The sequence below is a fragment of the Hylobates moloch genome, unplaced genomic scaffold, assembly GCF_009828535.3.
Source record: "Hylobates moloch isolate HMO894 unplaced genomic scaffold, HMol_V3 SCAFFOLD_11, whole genome shotgun sequence".
NCBI classification, from domain to species: Eukaryota; Metazoa; Chordata; class Mammalia; order Primates; family Hylobatidae; genus Hylobates; species Hylobates moloch.
In genome coordinates this window covers 99067288-99082710 of record NW_026652286.1, presented here as the reverse complement: position 1 = coordinate 99082710, position 15423 = coordinate 99067288, and the positions used below count along the sequence as shown (strand labels likewise).

At 50.5% G+C, this 15423-nt stretch overlaps 1 protein-coding gene across 7 annotated transcripts in view; it reads left to right on the top strand.

The window, feature by feature from the left end:
• Nucleotides 1-6789, top strand: part of KIRREL3 (kirre like nephrin family adhesion molecule 3) — a 581063-nt gene extending 574274 nt beyond the window's left edge. For all 7 annotated transcript variants that reach the window (XM_032167866.2, XM_032167865.2, XM_058446270.1 and 4 more), the window contains 3 exons: nucleotides 1012-1121; nucleotides 4566-4652; nucleotides 5267-6789. In XM_032167866.2, coding sequence (XP_032023757.1) covers nucleotides 1012-1121; nucleotides 4566-4652; nucleotides 5267-5710 — 641 coding nt within the window. In that variant the 3' untranslated portion in view covers nucleotides 5711-6789. The remainder of the gene's footprint in view (nucleotides 1-1011; nucleotides 1122-4565; nucleotides 4653-5266) is intronic.
• Nucleotides 6790-15423: the final 8634 nt, after the last annotated feature.

Below are 15423 nucleotides of genomic sequence, written 5' to 3'. Positions count from 1 at the left end.
GCAGAGACAGGGTTTCACCATGTTGCCCAGGCTGGTCTCGAACTCCTGGCCTCAAGTGGTCTGCCTGCCTCAGCCTCCCAAAGTGCTGGGATTACAGGCGTGAGCCACCGCACCAGCTCCTCAAGAATTTCCTTTTTCTTTTCTTTCTTTCTTTTTTTTTTTGAGACAGAGTCTCATCCTGTTGCCCAGGCTGGAGTGCAGTGGCACAATCTCGGCTTACTGCAACCCCCGCCTCCCTGGTTCATTCAAGCAAGTCTCAGGCTCAGCCTCCCGAGTAGCTGGCATTATAGGCACCCACCACCAAGCCCAGTTAATTTTTGGATTTTTAATAGAGACAGGGTTTCACCATGTTGGCCAGGCTGGTGTCAAACTCCTGACCTCGTGATCTGCCCACCTCAGCCTCCCAAAGTGTTGGGATTACAGGCATGAGCCACCGCACCCAGCCAAGAATTTTCTAACAGAGCTCTCCAACTAGAAACAGGCTGCCTCCTGCAGAAGTAGCAGTAAAGCTTCCATCACGGAGGTGTCGACAGAGAAGCTGCCCACCGCCTCAGGGGTGTTTCTCTTTGGATGGGGGTTGGCCATGGGCAATTTAAGGTCCTTTCCAAAACTGAGATTTGTGGTTCTATGAATGGAGGGATCGGAGCCCACCTGGTGGAGTAGGTCAGAGAAGACTTCTAGAAGGAAGTGAGAAATCAGTAGGATGAAAAGGATCTAGCTCAGTAAGGTGGACAGGTGGCTGAAGACGATCTTTCAAGCCAAGGGTGCATGGCTGAGGCGCACGTGACAGGAGCCAGGCCGCCCATGGGGTCAGCCTCCTCTGAGGTCCAAACGCCCACAGCATCTCCATATGGAGGTTCTGTTGGTGGGGGGCCGGTGGAGCTGCTGAGTTCAGGGGCTGGAGGGGAAATGCAGAGGGCGGCAGGGCAGGGGCAGGGGACTGCAAGGGAGCTTGCCGTCTCAAAGGTAAGAACTAAATCTATCATCTACACTTTACTATTTTATCTCCAGATCTCAAAGGTGTTGTGTCAGCCAAAAATGATATCCGAGTGGAAATTGTCCACAAGGAACCGGCCTCTGGTCGGGAGGCTGAGGAGCACTCCACCATCAAGCAGCTGATGGTAAGAATGCAATTACGCCCCATCCCATCCCGTGACCCCATTCCCAGAAGGTCCTAGGACTAGAGGTGTCTCAATGAACTAGATGCTTCCAAAAAGCAGAGCAGCGTTCAAGATGCCCCCTGCCCACCCCACAATAGGTGAGGCACACTCTCTCAGCCAACAAATGTGATTGTGTGCCTGCTATACTGTGCCTGTGTTCTGGCAGACTCAAAGACATCTAAGATGCAGGCCAGGCCAGGTGCAACGGCTCACGCCTGTAATCCCAACACTTTGGGAGACGGAGTTGGACGGATCACTTGAGATTAGGAGTTCAAGACCAGCCTGGCCAACATGGTGAAACTGCATCTCTACTAAAAATACAAAAATTAGCCGGACCTGGTGGCAGGCGCCTGTAATCCCGGCTACTCAGGGAGCTGAGGCAGGAGAATCACTTGAACCCAGGAGGTGGAGGTTGCAGTGAGCTGAGATCAGGCCACTGCACCCCAGTGAGAGCGAGACTCCATCTCAAAACAACAACAAAAAAAGAGGCAGTCCAGCCTTCAGAGAGCCTGGCTCTTCAGTAAGTAGAAAAGACATATGCATAAATTGCCACAATATGTTGTTATATAACATATAATCCTCTCCCCTCTCCTGCACACACACACATAGCTATTATAGATATTCAATACATGTCCCTCTCCCTCCTCCCCCGCACCCCACCAAAACAGTCTGCAAGAAACACAGATTCCTCCTTGGGTACTGGATTGCCAGTCAACTCACCACTTCTCCAGCCACATCAAGCCTGCTCCTCCTCTTCCGAATCCCCGTTTACGGGCCATCATCTACCCAGTTGTCCAAGCAGAAACCTAGACAACCATGCTAGAAGTTTCTGGTTGCCTTGGTTATAACATGCTGGAGTGGAGGCAGCAGAGCAAAGGATAAAGTAGATGGGCTTTTTGGTGCCTCCGTGTCCTCATCCATGAAATGGGTCTGAAAGCCACAGTATACAGGGCTGTGGTGAGGTTGAAGTGGGCAAAACTCAGAAGGGCTTGAAGCCCATGGAACATAATAAGTGCTCAACAAATATTAGTGGTTGATGTTGCTAGAGGGTGGGCAGCTGCTGCTGTGTTAATACTGGGGTCTTCGGACCCTTACACATGCCCTGGTAGAGGCTCACAGAGGTTTACTGAATCAAACTGACCTTTCCCTCGGCTACACTTTCTCTCTCCAATTGATTTTCAGGCCCTGTCAATTCCACTTCAAAAAGTGTCTCAAATGTGTGCCCCACATGTCCTCCGCCATTACTTCTTTACTTCCGGCCTCATCATTGCTCCCCTGGATGATTATAGCAGCCTGCCAGTTGGTCTCAGCCTTGTAGTCTTTTGTCTCTTTTCTCAATCCACCCTCAAGAGCCTTGAGAAAGGAGTCTTTCTAAAATGCAAATCTGGTCCTGTTACTTGCCCACTTAAAATCCCTCGGTGGCTCCCCACATCTGCTGGACAAAGTCCAACTTCCTGGTGTGTCATCAGGGCTCCTCAATGCCAGGCAGCCACCAACCTCTCCAGCTCCATTTTCCGGCCAAGTGCATCTGGCCTTCCAGACACGCCAAAGAGCTTGATTCCTGGCCTTCGAGTCTTTCAGACTTCAAAGGCCTGTGCACCGGCTGTTCCCTCTGCCTGCTAATTTTGTCTGTTGAATCTCACATTCTCTTATAACAATCAACTCTAAGATGTTCCGGGCTTGTCCTCCCCACCCCTGGCGGAGCTGTTCAGCTTCTGCTCTCCCAAAACACTTTGTATGTGCCTCCTTTATAGTGCATTCCCCCAATTCCATGTCAGCTTCCCCAGTCATCCCAGAGCTCCTCAAGGGCAAAGGTCATGTTTCGGAGTCTACGCTCATCTATTTCCCCTGGGGCCTAACACAGGGCCTGACAGTTTTACAATTAACACAGTGGAGTGTTTAGTTTTACGAGGGAGGAAACCACAGCCTAGATCTGAGAAGGGATGATGTCTCTATACTTAAGCTTAATCAGGTGTGTCCTTCATCCCAAATGGGACCTTGAATTCTCTCCCATTGGGACATTCTGTTTGCCTCAGACTGTCTCCATATCCCTTAGTCCAAACCCACAGGCAAGACTGGGGGCAGCTCAGTGTCAGGTGGGAGCAGAAGGGACTTGCTGAGGGCTCTGGGCTAAGCCACCCCTTGAGGATATCGTCATTCTCCCATTCCCTTCACCTCCTGGTCCCAAGACAGCCCCATCTGCAAGAAGGGGCAGACTTAGAAGTTGAATCTGATGGGAAAGAAGGTCTCCAGTCCCGACAGCGCCAGAGCATTTACTGGAAAAATGAACCACGCGTCTCCTTAGTGAGGAGGCAGCCAGGTGGCAGCACTTTTGCTGATTCCACGGGGCTCCAAAAAGAAACGACGAAAGCAGGTTGCAAGGGAGAAGAAACATCCCGGCCCAGAGAGCAGGAGGGAACCTACTACCTATACCGTGCAACTAGCAGAGACACATGGCAAGCCTCTCGTGTGTCACAAGTTAAGCATCACTGTGGTTATTCAGATTAATTCATATGCCCACTGGGTGTGCAGTATGCTTTTTCATCTTATGTCTAATAATTTTGTTAATTTTCAGTAATTTAGAGCTAAGCCACTTTGCCTATTCATTCAACATATACATACCATTTGAAGCAGCTCTACTGTATATCAGGCACTGTGCTAGGCATTGGCAAATCAAATAATTAAGAGATTCCATCCCAAAAGCATGCAAGGTCAGTGACCACAACATGTAAAGCACTGAACCAGGTGTGGGAGGACCCAGAGACAAGCAGGAAGTGATCCTTGCCCTCAGGCTGTTTGGCATCTCTAAGGAAGATAACTTTTCATGAGAAAAACAGGTGTGGCCCATGTCGCCAGCATCTCACAGATGGTTGTTCCTTGTGACTTCTTGAGGCCTGCACTAGGCCTGCACACTGGATAAGAAACTGCCCTAGGCAGCCTTGCCGTGCCCAGTGATTGACATTCTGAAATAATTTATCTACAAGTCCATCTCCCTGACGAGCAGAGCTGTATCTTAATGTACGTTAATCTGTGGATCCCTGGTCCTTAGCAGAGCACCTGGCCGGCATTTTACAATAAACGTTCAGTGAATGGAATTGAATCAGCCATGTGAGATCTCTGGTGATGCCCTCGCCCAAGCGAGGAAAGTACGGCCTCGGATACCTGCCCGTCACCTCCCCTAACTGCCCCTCACCTCACCTACTCACCCACCCCCCTCAACTGCTCTTCCCTGTCTCCTAGGATGGGGCTCCAGGAACTCACCTTGACTCTTTCACATGGTCCAGGCAGTGAGGGGTGGTGGGGGTTATATAGGGCAATCTTTTGAGTTTCTGATCTCATCTTTTCCTTGGGGGAAGTGGAGGTTTAGCCACCTCCTATCCACTGAGCAGCCTTTTTGGGTTGCAGATGGACCGGGGTGAATTCCAGCAAGACTCAGTCCTGAAACAGCTGGAGGTCCTCAAAGAAGAGGAGAAAGAGTTTCAGAACCTGAAGGTAAGAAGGGCGCCGGGTTGTAAGACACAGCCATGGAATCTGGTCTTTAGCTCTGATGGCCCAAACCCCAAATCTATACAACAAATGACAGCAAGTAGGAGAAGAGAAGGCCAGAGGCCAGCTTGGTGGCAGGTGTCCGTCCCTGCCTAAGGCACCTGCTCTCCCTACCCCAACGCTGAGGAGGCTGAGAGAGCTAAGGCTGAGACTCCCCAATTCTCTTCCACAGCCTCCTCACATGTAGATTCAAAATGAAGCATCCATGTTCTGGACAAAAACAATTAAAAAGCCTGACTTTCAAATGACCTTGCATTGCCCTGACATAAACCCAGTCAAGAGCCTCTGCTTCCCTCCTTCGGCCCTCAGCCCTCACCCTTGCCGGCCCTTCCCTCCTGGGGTCTGCAGTCCCCCTTCTGCCATCTCCTGTTCAGTGTCCTTCTTCCCCTGCACCTTCCCCGCAGCTGTTCACCCCTGAGTTTGCTCCCTACCAGGTTGCTCCCTTCCTCCTGTTTTCCCTCTTCCCTCCCCGCATAAGGGGATGGGCTCAGCCTGGAAACCCCAGCCACGCTCAGTGGAGGCTCCTCCAGGTGACGCTCCTCTTCCTCTCGCCCATCCAGGACCCCACCAATGGCTACTACAGCGTCAACACCTTCAAAGAGCACCACTCAACCCCGACCATCTCCCTCTCCAGCTGCCAGCCCGACCTGCGTCCTGCGGGCAAGCAGCGTGTGCCCACAGGAATGTCCTTCACCAACATCTACAGCACCCTGAGCGGCCAGGGCCGCCTCTACGACTACGGGCAGCGGTTTGTGCTGGGCATGGGCAGCTCGTCCATCGAGCTTTGTGAGCGGGAGTTCCAGAGAGGCTCCCTCAGCGACAGCAGCTCCTTCCTGGACACGCAGTGTGACAGCAGCGTCAGCAGCAGCGGCAAGCAGGATGGCTACGTGCAGTTCGACAAGGCCAGCAAGGCTTCTGCCTCCTCCTCCCACCACTCCCAGTCCTCGTCCCAGAACTCTGACCCCAGTCGACCCCTGCAGCGGCGGATGCAGACTCACGTCTAAGGATCACACACCGCGGGTGGGGACGGGCCAGGGAAGAGGTCAGGGCACGTTCCGGTTGTCCAGGGACGAGGGGTACTTTGCAGAGGATCCCAGAATTGGCCACCTCCAAGACAGCCTCCCAGCGCCTCTGCCACCGCCTTCCTTCGAAGCTCTGATCAAGCACAAATCTGGGTCCCCAGGTGCTGTGTGCCAGAGGTGGGCGGGTGGGGAGACAGACAGAGGCTGCGGCCGAGTGCGCTGTGCTTAGTGCTGGACACCCGTGTCCCCGGCCCTTTCCTGGAGGCCCCTCTACCACCTGCTCTGCCCACAGGCACAAGTGGCAGCTATAACTTTGCTTTCATGAAACTGCGGTCCACTCTCCGGTCTCTCCGTGGGCTCTACCCCTCGCTGACCACAAGCTCTACCTACCCCTGTGCCTGTGCTCCCATACAGCCCTGGGGAGAAGGGGATGACGTCTTCCCAGCACTGAGCTGCCCCAGAAACCCCAGCTCCCCACTGCTGCTCAGAGCCCATAGCCTGGAGGCAGACAAGCCAGAAATGGCCTTGGCTAAAGGAGCCTCTCTCTCACCAGGCTGGCCAGGAGCCCACCCCCAATTTGTTTGGTGTTTTGTGTCCATACTCGTGCAGTTCTGTCCTTGGACTTGATGCCTCTGAACTCTGCGGTGGGACTGGCCCCGTCAGAGCCTGGTGTACTGGGGGGAGGGAGGGAGGAGGGAGCCTGTGCTGACAGAGCACCTCATCAGGTGTGCCCCTCCTGGGCTGTGTGACCCCAGCCTCCCCACCCACCTCCTGCTTTGTGTACTCCTCCCCGCCCCCTCAGCACAATCGGAGTTAATGTAAGAAGTGCGGGAGCTTCTCTGGTCAGGGTTCTCTGAACACTTATGGAGAAAGTGCTTCCTGGGAAGTGTGGCGTTCGAAGGGGCTGGAGGGCAGGTCTTTAAGATGGTGAGACTGCCCTTCTCGGCTGATAAACACAAGACCGGCGATCCTGTCTTCAGTAAGGCTCCACGAGAAGAGAGGAAGTATATCTACACCTCACCCCTCCTAGTCATCACCTGAAATAAATGTTAGGGACGCTACTCCCACATGTTTGTTCAGTTCTTTTGTTCCTACAAAGCCACAGGAAGAACCCAAGAGCTCATAGATGCGTTGGGAACCCAAGGTTCTCTGCCCTCCTTTGAGTCAATCTTCTTAGACAATGAAGGCAGTTGATAGCTCTGGTTGTGGTGGCAATAAAACCTACAGGCTGACTCCTCTCCCAATCCAGAGGACGTGAGGGACTCACCCCCGACCTGACTCAGCCAAATATAGCTCAGAGGCAGAGTGGTCACACTAGACACTGGCCAGGCCATTCTGGACCCTTCCTCTCAGCAATATTCTGAAGGCAAAGTTCCCTCCTCTAGAGGTTCAGAGAACAAGACCCGCTAGAAAGAGTCTAGACCACCAGGCACCCTAACACTTTAATACACAACTCAAATAGTGTTCTAAGAAGGGCCTCACTTGTGGGGAAGCTTGACGTGGTCATGGCAGATGGGGTGGATAAACAGGGGCAAGTTAGAGTGCTCGTTGAGGGAGTGGGATTCAAATGGAACTTTAAAGAACCCAAATTGTCCCTAAGGTGGGTTGGAGGTTCCTCGTCAGTTTTAAACCTTTCTTCTCCAACCTTCCCCGGTAGTTCTTACCCATCATGGGAACCTTCATCACACCAGTTTGTGCTTCTTTCCAGACACTGATTCCTTGGATGGTCCCAATCCACAGATTCTATACACAGCCTACACAGCTCCTCCACTCAGAGGAATTTTCTGCTTCGATCATATTTCCAAGTGCTTCAAAATTTCCCAGAAACCTGGCTATCTTCCTTTGCAGCCCCCAAGCCTGAGGGAGTAAAAACTGATCAGAAATGTTAAGTGTATGTCCACAGCCTACATTCTGCTGCTGGTACCATGCTGGCCTAGCATAGACATCAGGATGCTGGCCCCTGCCCTCTCTAGGTTAATCTCAGCAAGCTTGCTTGCTTGCTTTCCATATATGTTTTCCACTGGCTAACAGAGAATAAGGATCCAAGACCATATGCACAATGCCTTGGTGTGCTGGAATAAGGAAAAGATGACTTTAGAGGATCTGTCCATTTACTTCTCTTATTTCTCCTGGTCTTCTCACCTTGGATATGGGTAGACCATCTACCTCCTAGTCCTCAACACAGCTGACCCTGCCCCTTGCTCCTGCTACACACGCACACACACAGAGAAACAGTGTGTGCTAATAGGGTGGAGGTGCCCATTCTTCCATTCTTTCCTGGAAGCCAAAATTACAAACGAGAAGAATGGGGAAGAAACGTGTTCTATAAAATGAGCCCTTCGTCCTGTCCCTCGGCACACCCAGGGTAAGAATGTGGACTGAGCAGAGTGCACCGGGGCAGCTGCAAACACTAGGCTGCACGGTGCCCAGCCCTCTTAGCGCTCTCCAATGCCCAATGCAGCAAAGAATAGCCCAAGGGATAGGAGGTCACAAGGATGATCTTTGTCAGAGACAAGAGCATGGAGGGAAAAAATGAGGGGGATCTGGAGGACTCTGGGGCATTCAGAAGCCTGAACTGAGCTGAGTACATCCCTCAGCTGTCTCCAGCACTACCTACTTCTCACAAAGGAGTGGGGGTGCAGAAAAGCTGGTGAAGGGAGGTGCTAAAAACAAAGGCAGTGGGAAGCCCCAAATTCCCCCGTAGGTGATTTCACATTAAATAAAATGAGTGCTCTACATTTGTAATCTTATTTAATGCTCACAATTCTACAAAGTATCACCATTTTACAGATGTGGGTTGAGGCTTAAAGAAGCCAGAAAACTTGCCCAGCGTCAAGCGCTAACGAGTGACAAACATGAGATTTATACACACATGATTTCCATCACGAGATGTTTGCGCCCTACAGTGAAAACTCCAGGCCACATTCATCCTAGAATGTGGCTGGAAGTGGCTGATGGTAAAGGCCATCCGCTAGCATGCGCTCTGGGGCAGGCCGGGCGAGGACAAGCACAGCTCCATTAGGAAGGCAAGACTGGCATCCTCCACCCTAAGTCCCCAAATGACCCAGAAAGACCACAAAGCCCTGGGAAACAAAGCTCTTCTGTGTATCAAATCACCCCCACCTCTACCAAGGACAGCATCCAGTCTTCCGATAGCTTTAAACTTCATTACTGGCTCAGAGTCACTGGACGGAGGCCCAGTCTCTAATTCTCAGGTTCAAGATCAGTCGGCCAAGGCCAGGGTTATTTCCACCACCTCTTCCACTTTCAGGTAATAGGAAGTACTTTCACGTGAAGAGCAAAAATGTCACATCAAATCCGTTTCTGACGAAGCCTTTTTGAACAAATTCTAAAAAGCAAGAGGCCATGAACCGATTTTAAGTTTCCAGAATGGAAAGGAGCCAGGGAAATGAAAACAAACACGGTGCAGTCCTTGGGAGATTTCTTAGAACAGGAGAAAGGAGCCGACCAAAATTTCGTTTCTCACTTCCTGGTTGGAGAGGAGTACATGCTGCTTGGGGCATTTGCTATTATGGAATCAGAACCGAAGGCACAAGGTACGCACACACTCTCACACACACACACACACACACACACACACACACACACGTACGTTTGATTAATTCTTCCCAGGTATTATGTGTGTGGTTTGTCCTGGCACCAGAAAAAAAAAAAAAAAGACAAAAGGGAGTCTTGAGATTAGTTTCTTCTCTGGGAGCTTTCTCTATAAAACACACTTTTTATTGAAATAAAAATATAAAAATTTAAATAAAGACTATCTTAATTTGCAAATAGATTTTTATTTTAAATGCTCCTTGGCATGCATATCTAAAGAAACAAACATTTAGATGTAGACCAATGACAACTAAATCTTAAATTTCACTTCCCCTTTCAAAACGTCTTTTGAAAATCTCTTATCTAAGTTGTTCTTGGGAACTGTAACCACATACCAGCAATTTGCAGCTTTCAAATCAAAATTCGCAGCAATCTCTGGGAGTCACTGATAAAGAGCTCATTCACTGATAGCCACCTCTCATTTCCAGCGAGCCTCCAACCATCTCTTCCCCAACTCCTTAAGTTTCAGTGTTCCTAACCAGGTCATAAACTGAGAAAAACTTTTAAAAATTTAAAAACTCCTCTTCTTTCTAGAAATAAGGAATTGTTTTCCTGGCCAAGTCCATGTTTGCTGCAAAACCATTCTTTCCCTCTCTAACCGCCATTCTTCCTTGGCCCTCCTCCCATCCTCGCTAACAGCAAGTTCTTTGACATACACTGAAAGCTTTCATTACTACAAGCCCTATAAGTCCTCCTACTCCCACAGCTTCCATCTTTAAAAGGCCTTCTGTGAATATACACCATTCACAAGATCCGTCATCAAATTGTCATCTACATCCCTGGTTATACTCGTGCCTCTGCCAATATCTGCCTGCCACTCCATGTTCCCAGTGCTTTTCTCGGAAACAGTCCACTCAGCCCACCCATGGGGCTGAGACAGCCTCAACCGCTGAGTAGAGAGCTTCCTTGAGTTCCCTGATTGGAGAATACCAGTCAAGAATAGCATTTCTTTCCGCTGTTCCTTAACCTTACGGCCCTTGGCAATATCTTGGAATGCTGAAAACATTCAAAAAATGGTTCTTTGTAACTGTCTTCTTTATGGTGAATCTAAACTATTAATGCTCAAAAAGAAGGTTCCTGGAAATAACTGGAGTTTAATTAAATGGAGCTTATCTGAAATCGATTCCCAATTATGCAAGAGAAAAAGTACTATTCTGGATAGAAGCTGAATATAGGAAGGGATTCATCTCTCTGAAGATCGCCCATTGTATGTTTTCTCCCCTAAGGGGAAACAAACCCTACAACCCAGGCTGGAGTGCAGTGGCACGATCTTGTCTCACTGCAACCTCCACCTCCTGGGTTCAAACGATTCTCCTGCCTCAGCCTCCCAAGTAGCTGGGATTACAGGTGCCCACCACCATGGCCAGTTAATTTTTTGTATTTTTAGTAGAGACGGGATTTCGCCATGCTGGCTAGGCTGGTCTCGAACTCCTGACCTCAGGTGATCCACTCGCCTTGGCCTCCCAAAGTGCTGGGATTACAGGCGTGAGCCACTGCCCCCAGCCTGAAGATCACTTTCTATGAGACAAAGTCCAGGTGGACTAAGTTCAAGTTACCACTTTCACCACCTTTGCAAGGAAATTAAACGGCCAGGCTCTGCTGCCCAAGGACTAGGAAGTACATTTGTGACATTAATGGGCATTGCATTTCAGAGAAATATTAAAAGAAGAAGGCAAGTAGAGATAAAGTGATACAGACAAGGATTTAAGCAGAATTTTCAGATAAGAGCTTCCTATTTGACTTTTAATATAGTTTCTCTAGCTCTCCTGCCATGCAAGCGCTCCATCAGTGCAACATAAATTCACTGAGAAAAAGAGCACAGACCTGAAGGGTGTCTCCAACCAGACTCCACCAGCTCTATGCTTAGTAAGAAGAGAAACAGGGGGAGACACTCCTTAAGTGTGAAAGTTGGTGATGTGTGTAAATAGTGTTTTGGGAAGACTCAGAATGATAGATGGCTCTGGACTAGCTCAGTTCAGCAATCCCAACTCCGATCCCCTAGGGTCGTTTCAACATCTGAGCCTGTCTCATTCTCTCCACCCAACACCACCCTCCCAGCCTTCCAAGGCTCTTGAGAGGAAGCTATGTCTCTGTTCTGGCTGTGGGTGTTTAAATTGTTACCTTTCCCTGGGAACCCAAAATGGGGTAAAAAACAGCACCTGCCTCCCAAAGTTCATTTTTCCCTAAAAAATTCTTGCCAAGCCCTGTTGTAATAACCCTCTTAGCACTATGGTCTCTCCCACCTGCTTCACACCATCTACAGTCCTTTTAAGGGAAGAAGTGGAGCCTTCCCGTACATTTGAGCTTCTCAAAAATCTGTCATCTAATGAGACTCAAGGTTCATCTCTTCTTATTTATTGGGTGCAGGATCCCAAAAATCTCTAACAAGAGAGATAAACTCAATGAGATTGAACTGGACAGGAAAACCAGCCATAACTACAGACACACACCCACACCCACACCATGCGCATACCCCTCCTTAAACTTTTAAGTCAGAAAGGTCCGATTTCTTGGAACCACATGTGGTACAGAATCATGGGAATGTTGGAAACTAACAAATAGTTTTCCGAAGCTATAATGAAGACTTCAAAAAGGTTGGAGAGATTAGAATAGAGCTGACAAACTCAGGTTATACTTCTCAACCTTTGTTTAGGAATCTACTGTGGCATGGTAGGTACCATTGAAATGGATGTCTCCCAAGAAATCTCTTTCCCCAAGAATCCCTAAAGGTGTCCGACTTCATCTTGAAAACCGCTGATAGCTGAGCATGGCAGCTCACACCCGTAATCCCAACACTTTGGGAGGCTGAGGCACGTGGATCACCTGAGGTCAGGAGTTTTGAGACCAGCCTGGTCAACATGATGAAACCCCATCTCTACTAAAAATACAAAAATTAGCTGGGTGTGGTGGCAGGCGCCTGTAATCCCAGCTACTCGGGAGGCTGAGGCAGGAGAATCCATTGAACCTGGGGGGCGGAGGTTGCAATGAGCTGAGATCATGCCATTGTACTCTAGCCTGGGTGACAAGAATGAAACTCTGTCGCAAAAAAAAAAAAAAAAAAAAAAAAAAAAAAAAAAAAAAGAAAGAAAGAGAAAGAAAGAAAACTACCAATAGAAAGCAGTTTAAACACTATTCATGGTTTGATTATGCAAAACCTGTGTTGCAGTCATTTCACTGATGTCTTACCTTCCCCTACCTAGCTTGTGGGTGATTTGAAGACAAAGACGTTTCTGTAACCAGCCATGTTACTCACTACCTGGACAAGTATTTGGCCCTACAAATGTACCTAACCTGTTTCATACCCTCTGGCATTTTCCATGATGCAAGGCAGCTTTCTAATTAATATTGATACCATACTTTACAGTCTACAAAATGTTTTTATGATCATATTCCCATTAGGTCCTTAAAACCTCATTGTGAGAGAGACATGCATAATCACTGTTTTGCAGATGGAGAAGCAGAGGTTTACTCGGCTAAACGACAGAGCAGGGAGTTGAACTCACGGTCCAACCGTCCCTGTTTGGTGTGCATCGCACCTTACTGTCTCCCACAAAAACCTGCTTCCAAGCTCAAACTCCTCGTAGGCTAGGCAGCCTCTGGAGGAAAGCAATGGAATGTATTTACGTCCTTGGAAAATGTAAATAAAATCTTTAGCTTCCAAAATTAAGACACACCATGTGATGTGAACACACAGTAACATTTAAATGTGTTCCTGCGCTACAGACCTTGACTCTTATCCTGCCCAGCAAGGTGATGAAGCGGGGAGTTCCTTCTCCCCTCCAGGCCTGTTTCCCCTCTGTGGACTTCCAGAATCTAAATTCGATGGGACAGAGCTCTTCCACTCCCTCGCAGCCTAAGGCGGTTTCACCCCAGCCTCTGCGAAGAACCCAAAGCAGGTGGCATGACGGAGGCCCAGCGAGAGTTCGGAGGGGCGCGGCCCCCTAGTCCGCCCAGCCTCCCCTGAGCCGTCGCCAAGCCTTGAGCCGCTTGCCAGGGAGGGGCCGGCCTCGCCTGAGGCGGGGCGCCGGGGCCAGCATCCCGAAAAGCGCGGGGAGGAGGCCGGCAACCTGGACGAAGCGCGGCGGGCCCTGCGAGATTCCGGGCGGGTTCCCACGGCCGCGAGGGTCGGCGCGGCGCCCGTGCGGACAACGCCTGCACAGCCCTGCCGCCAGGGCGGGGCGATCTGCATCAATAGCTCCTCCCTCCCCTGCCCTCCGGGGAGGAAACTGCGCGTGCGCCTAATTAACGCCGCTCAAGGACACCCGGGTTTAGCGCAGGCTTTACACGCAGACCGTAGAGTCAAGAGGCCCGTGCGATGATCCTGCTGTCCCCAGCAGCCTGGGTGAGACCCAGGAATCTCTATTCCCAAGTCTCCCTAGGTAATTCTGAGATAAGTGGTTCTCCTTAGCTGGACCCACCCTTTTGTTGCAGAGAGATGACTGGCCCACGTTCTTACAGAATAAGGCGACAGAGGCTGGTGGAGAACCCAGATCCCCTGACTTGCCCTCAAGCACGTGCCCTACTGTGCTCTTTCCCTTCCTCATTTCCAGGGCATGGTTTAATCAGTCCCAGGCAGGCTGGCAGGCAGTTCATTCCCGTTGGTTGGGCTAATTGAAGACTGAAAGTCCCTTTCCCAGAAAACCAAAGAACCCCATCCAACAGCCCCACATCAAAGCTCCATTCTCAGCTCCGACTCTTGGCCAGTATTGCCTCAATCTGCGTAGGATGTTGGGCACCCTGGAGAAAGCTATCCCCACCCCCCAAGCAAACTGGCCTATTTGGGTATACACACACCCCGCATTCAGTCTTCTCCGTATGTGAGCAGGAAGGACTGTCTGCACACAGAATCACAAACAACCCACCAAGAATGTAAAATGCTCCCATGTCTACATGTGTGCGTGTGTGGAGTTTAGAGGGGTCTGACCCACCCCTGTGTGCTGGATTCTGGCTTGAGTTTAGGCACGTTCAGTAACAGGCAGTGGCCTCAGTCCAGGCCAGCTGGATCATGTATGCAGACAGCCATTCTCAATGGCCCCGGATGGGAAAATGGACACTCCCTTGCATCTCCACATGAGCGGCAGCTGGGGACGCATCGGGGTGAGCAGAGTTGAGATCCCCACACACTCACAACCCCTGCTGTCTGCAAGCTCCCTCCCCAGGACACAGCCTTCAAGACAAAGTAAAGTTTGCCCGTGTAGAGGGGAGCGGCTTTGGGGCTGTAGATGCTGGGGCTCTACTCGCTGTCAGAACCCCCCTCTCCCCCAGCAAAGCAGCCAGGCTGCTGAGAGAGCAGGCCTTCTGTTCCCTGGGAGGGTCCTTGGGTCCATTCTGGGGGATGAGGTGGGTGTCCGCAAGGCCACTCCAACACTCTGTGGAGAACCATGTCATCTTCCTGTTCCTCCCAAACTGCTGCCCCTCTTTATCTGTCCTGTCCCAGCCTGGCTTGTCTCAAAACCTCAAGGCTGCAACTCTTTCCGAGAAAGCCAGGAATACAGCTGCCAGTTCCATTCCCCAAGCGGGGAGTTCCAACTCTCCCTCCTGGCTCCAGATGTAAAGGAACAGCTGTGGGGTGGCAGGAAGCCCAGTTGGCAGCTAAGCAGGATCTGGGAAGATGGAGAATGAAGGCGGGAGAGACAGGCAAACGGCAGGATTGTTACGATTCTAAAGACCTAGGAAAGAAACCGTTTCATCTCCTGGCCCGGCAACTGGCTGATAGGCCTTGCCAAATCCCTTCAACGCTGCCCTCCAGGCCTGCCCACGCCATCCTGGCAGCCTGCGCTGCTGGCAAGACCCTCCATAAACTCCATTTTCTGGTTCCCACTTAATCTGAGAAGGGAAACTTGGCTTTCTTTGTCTGACCCCACCCCTGTCCTTAAAACACATACCTCCCAAGCATGAGATTTGGGTAACTGAAGAATGGTGGGGAAGAGAGGAAGGAAGGTGAGAGAGGACTCTGGCACTCTCATCTGGCATCCTCCAGCCCCTCCCTTCTCTGGGCAGTAACCCAGGATGCCGGGTGTCAGGGTGGGTGTCTGCAGACAGGGCTGCTGTGAGCACCACTCACTCTCCTGCTGTGCCAG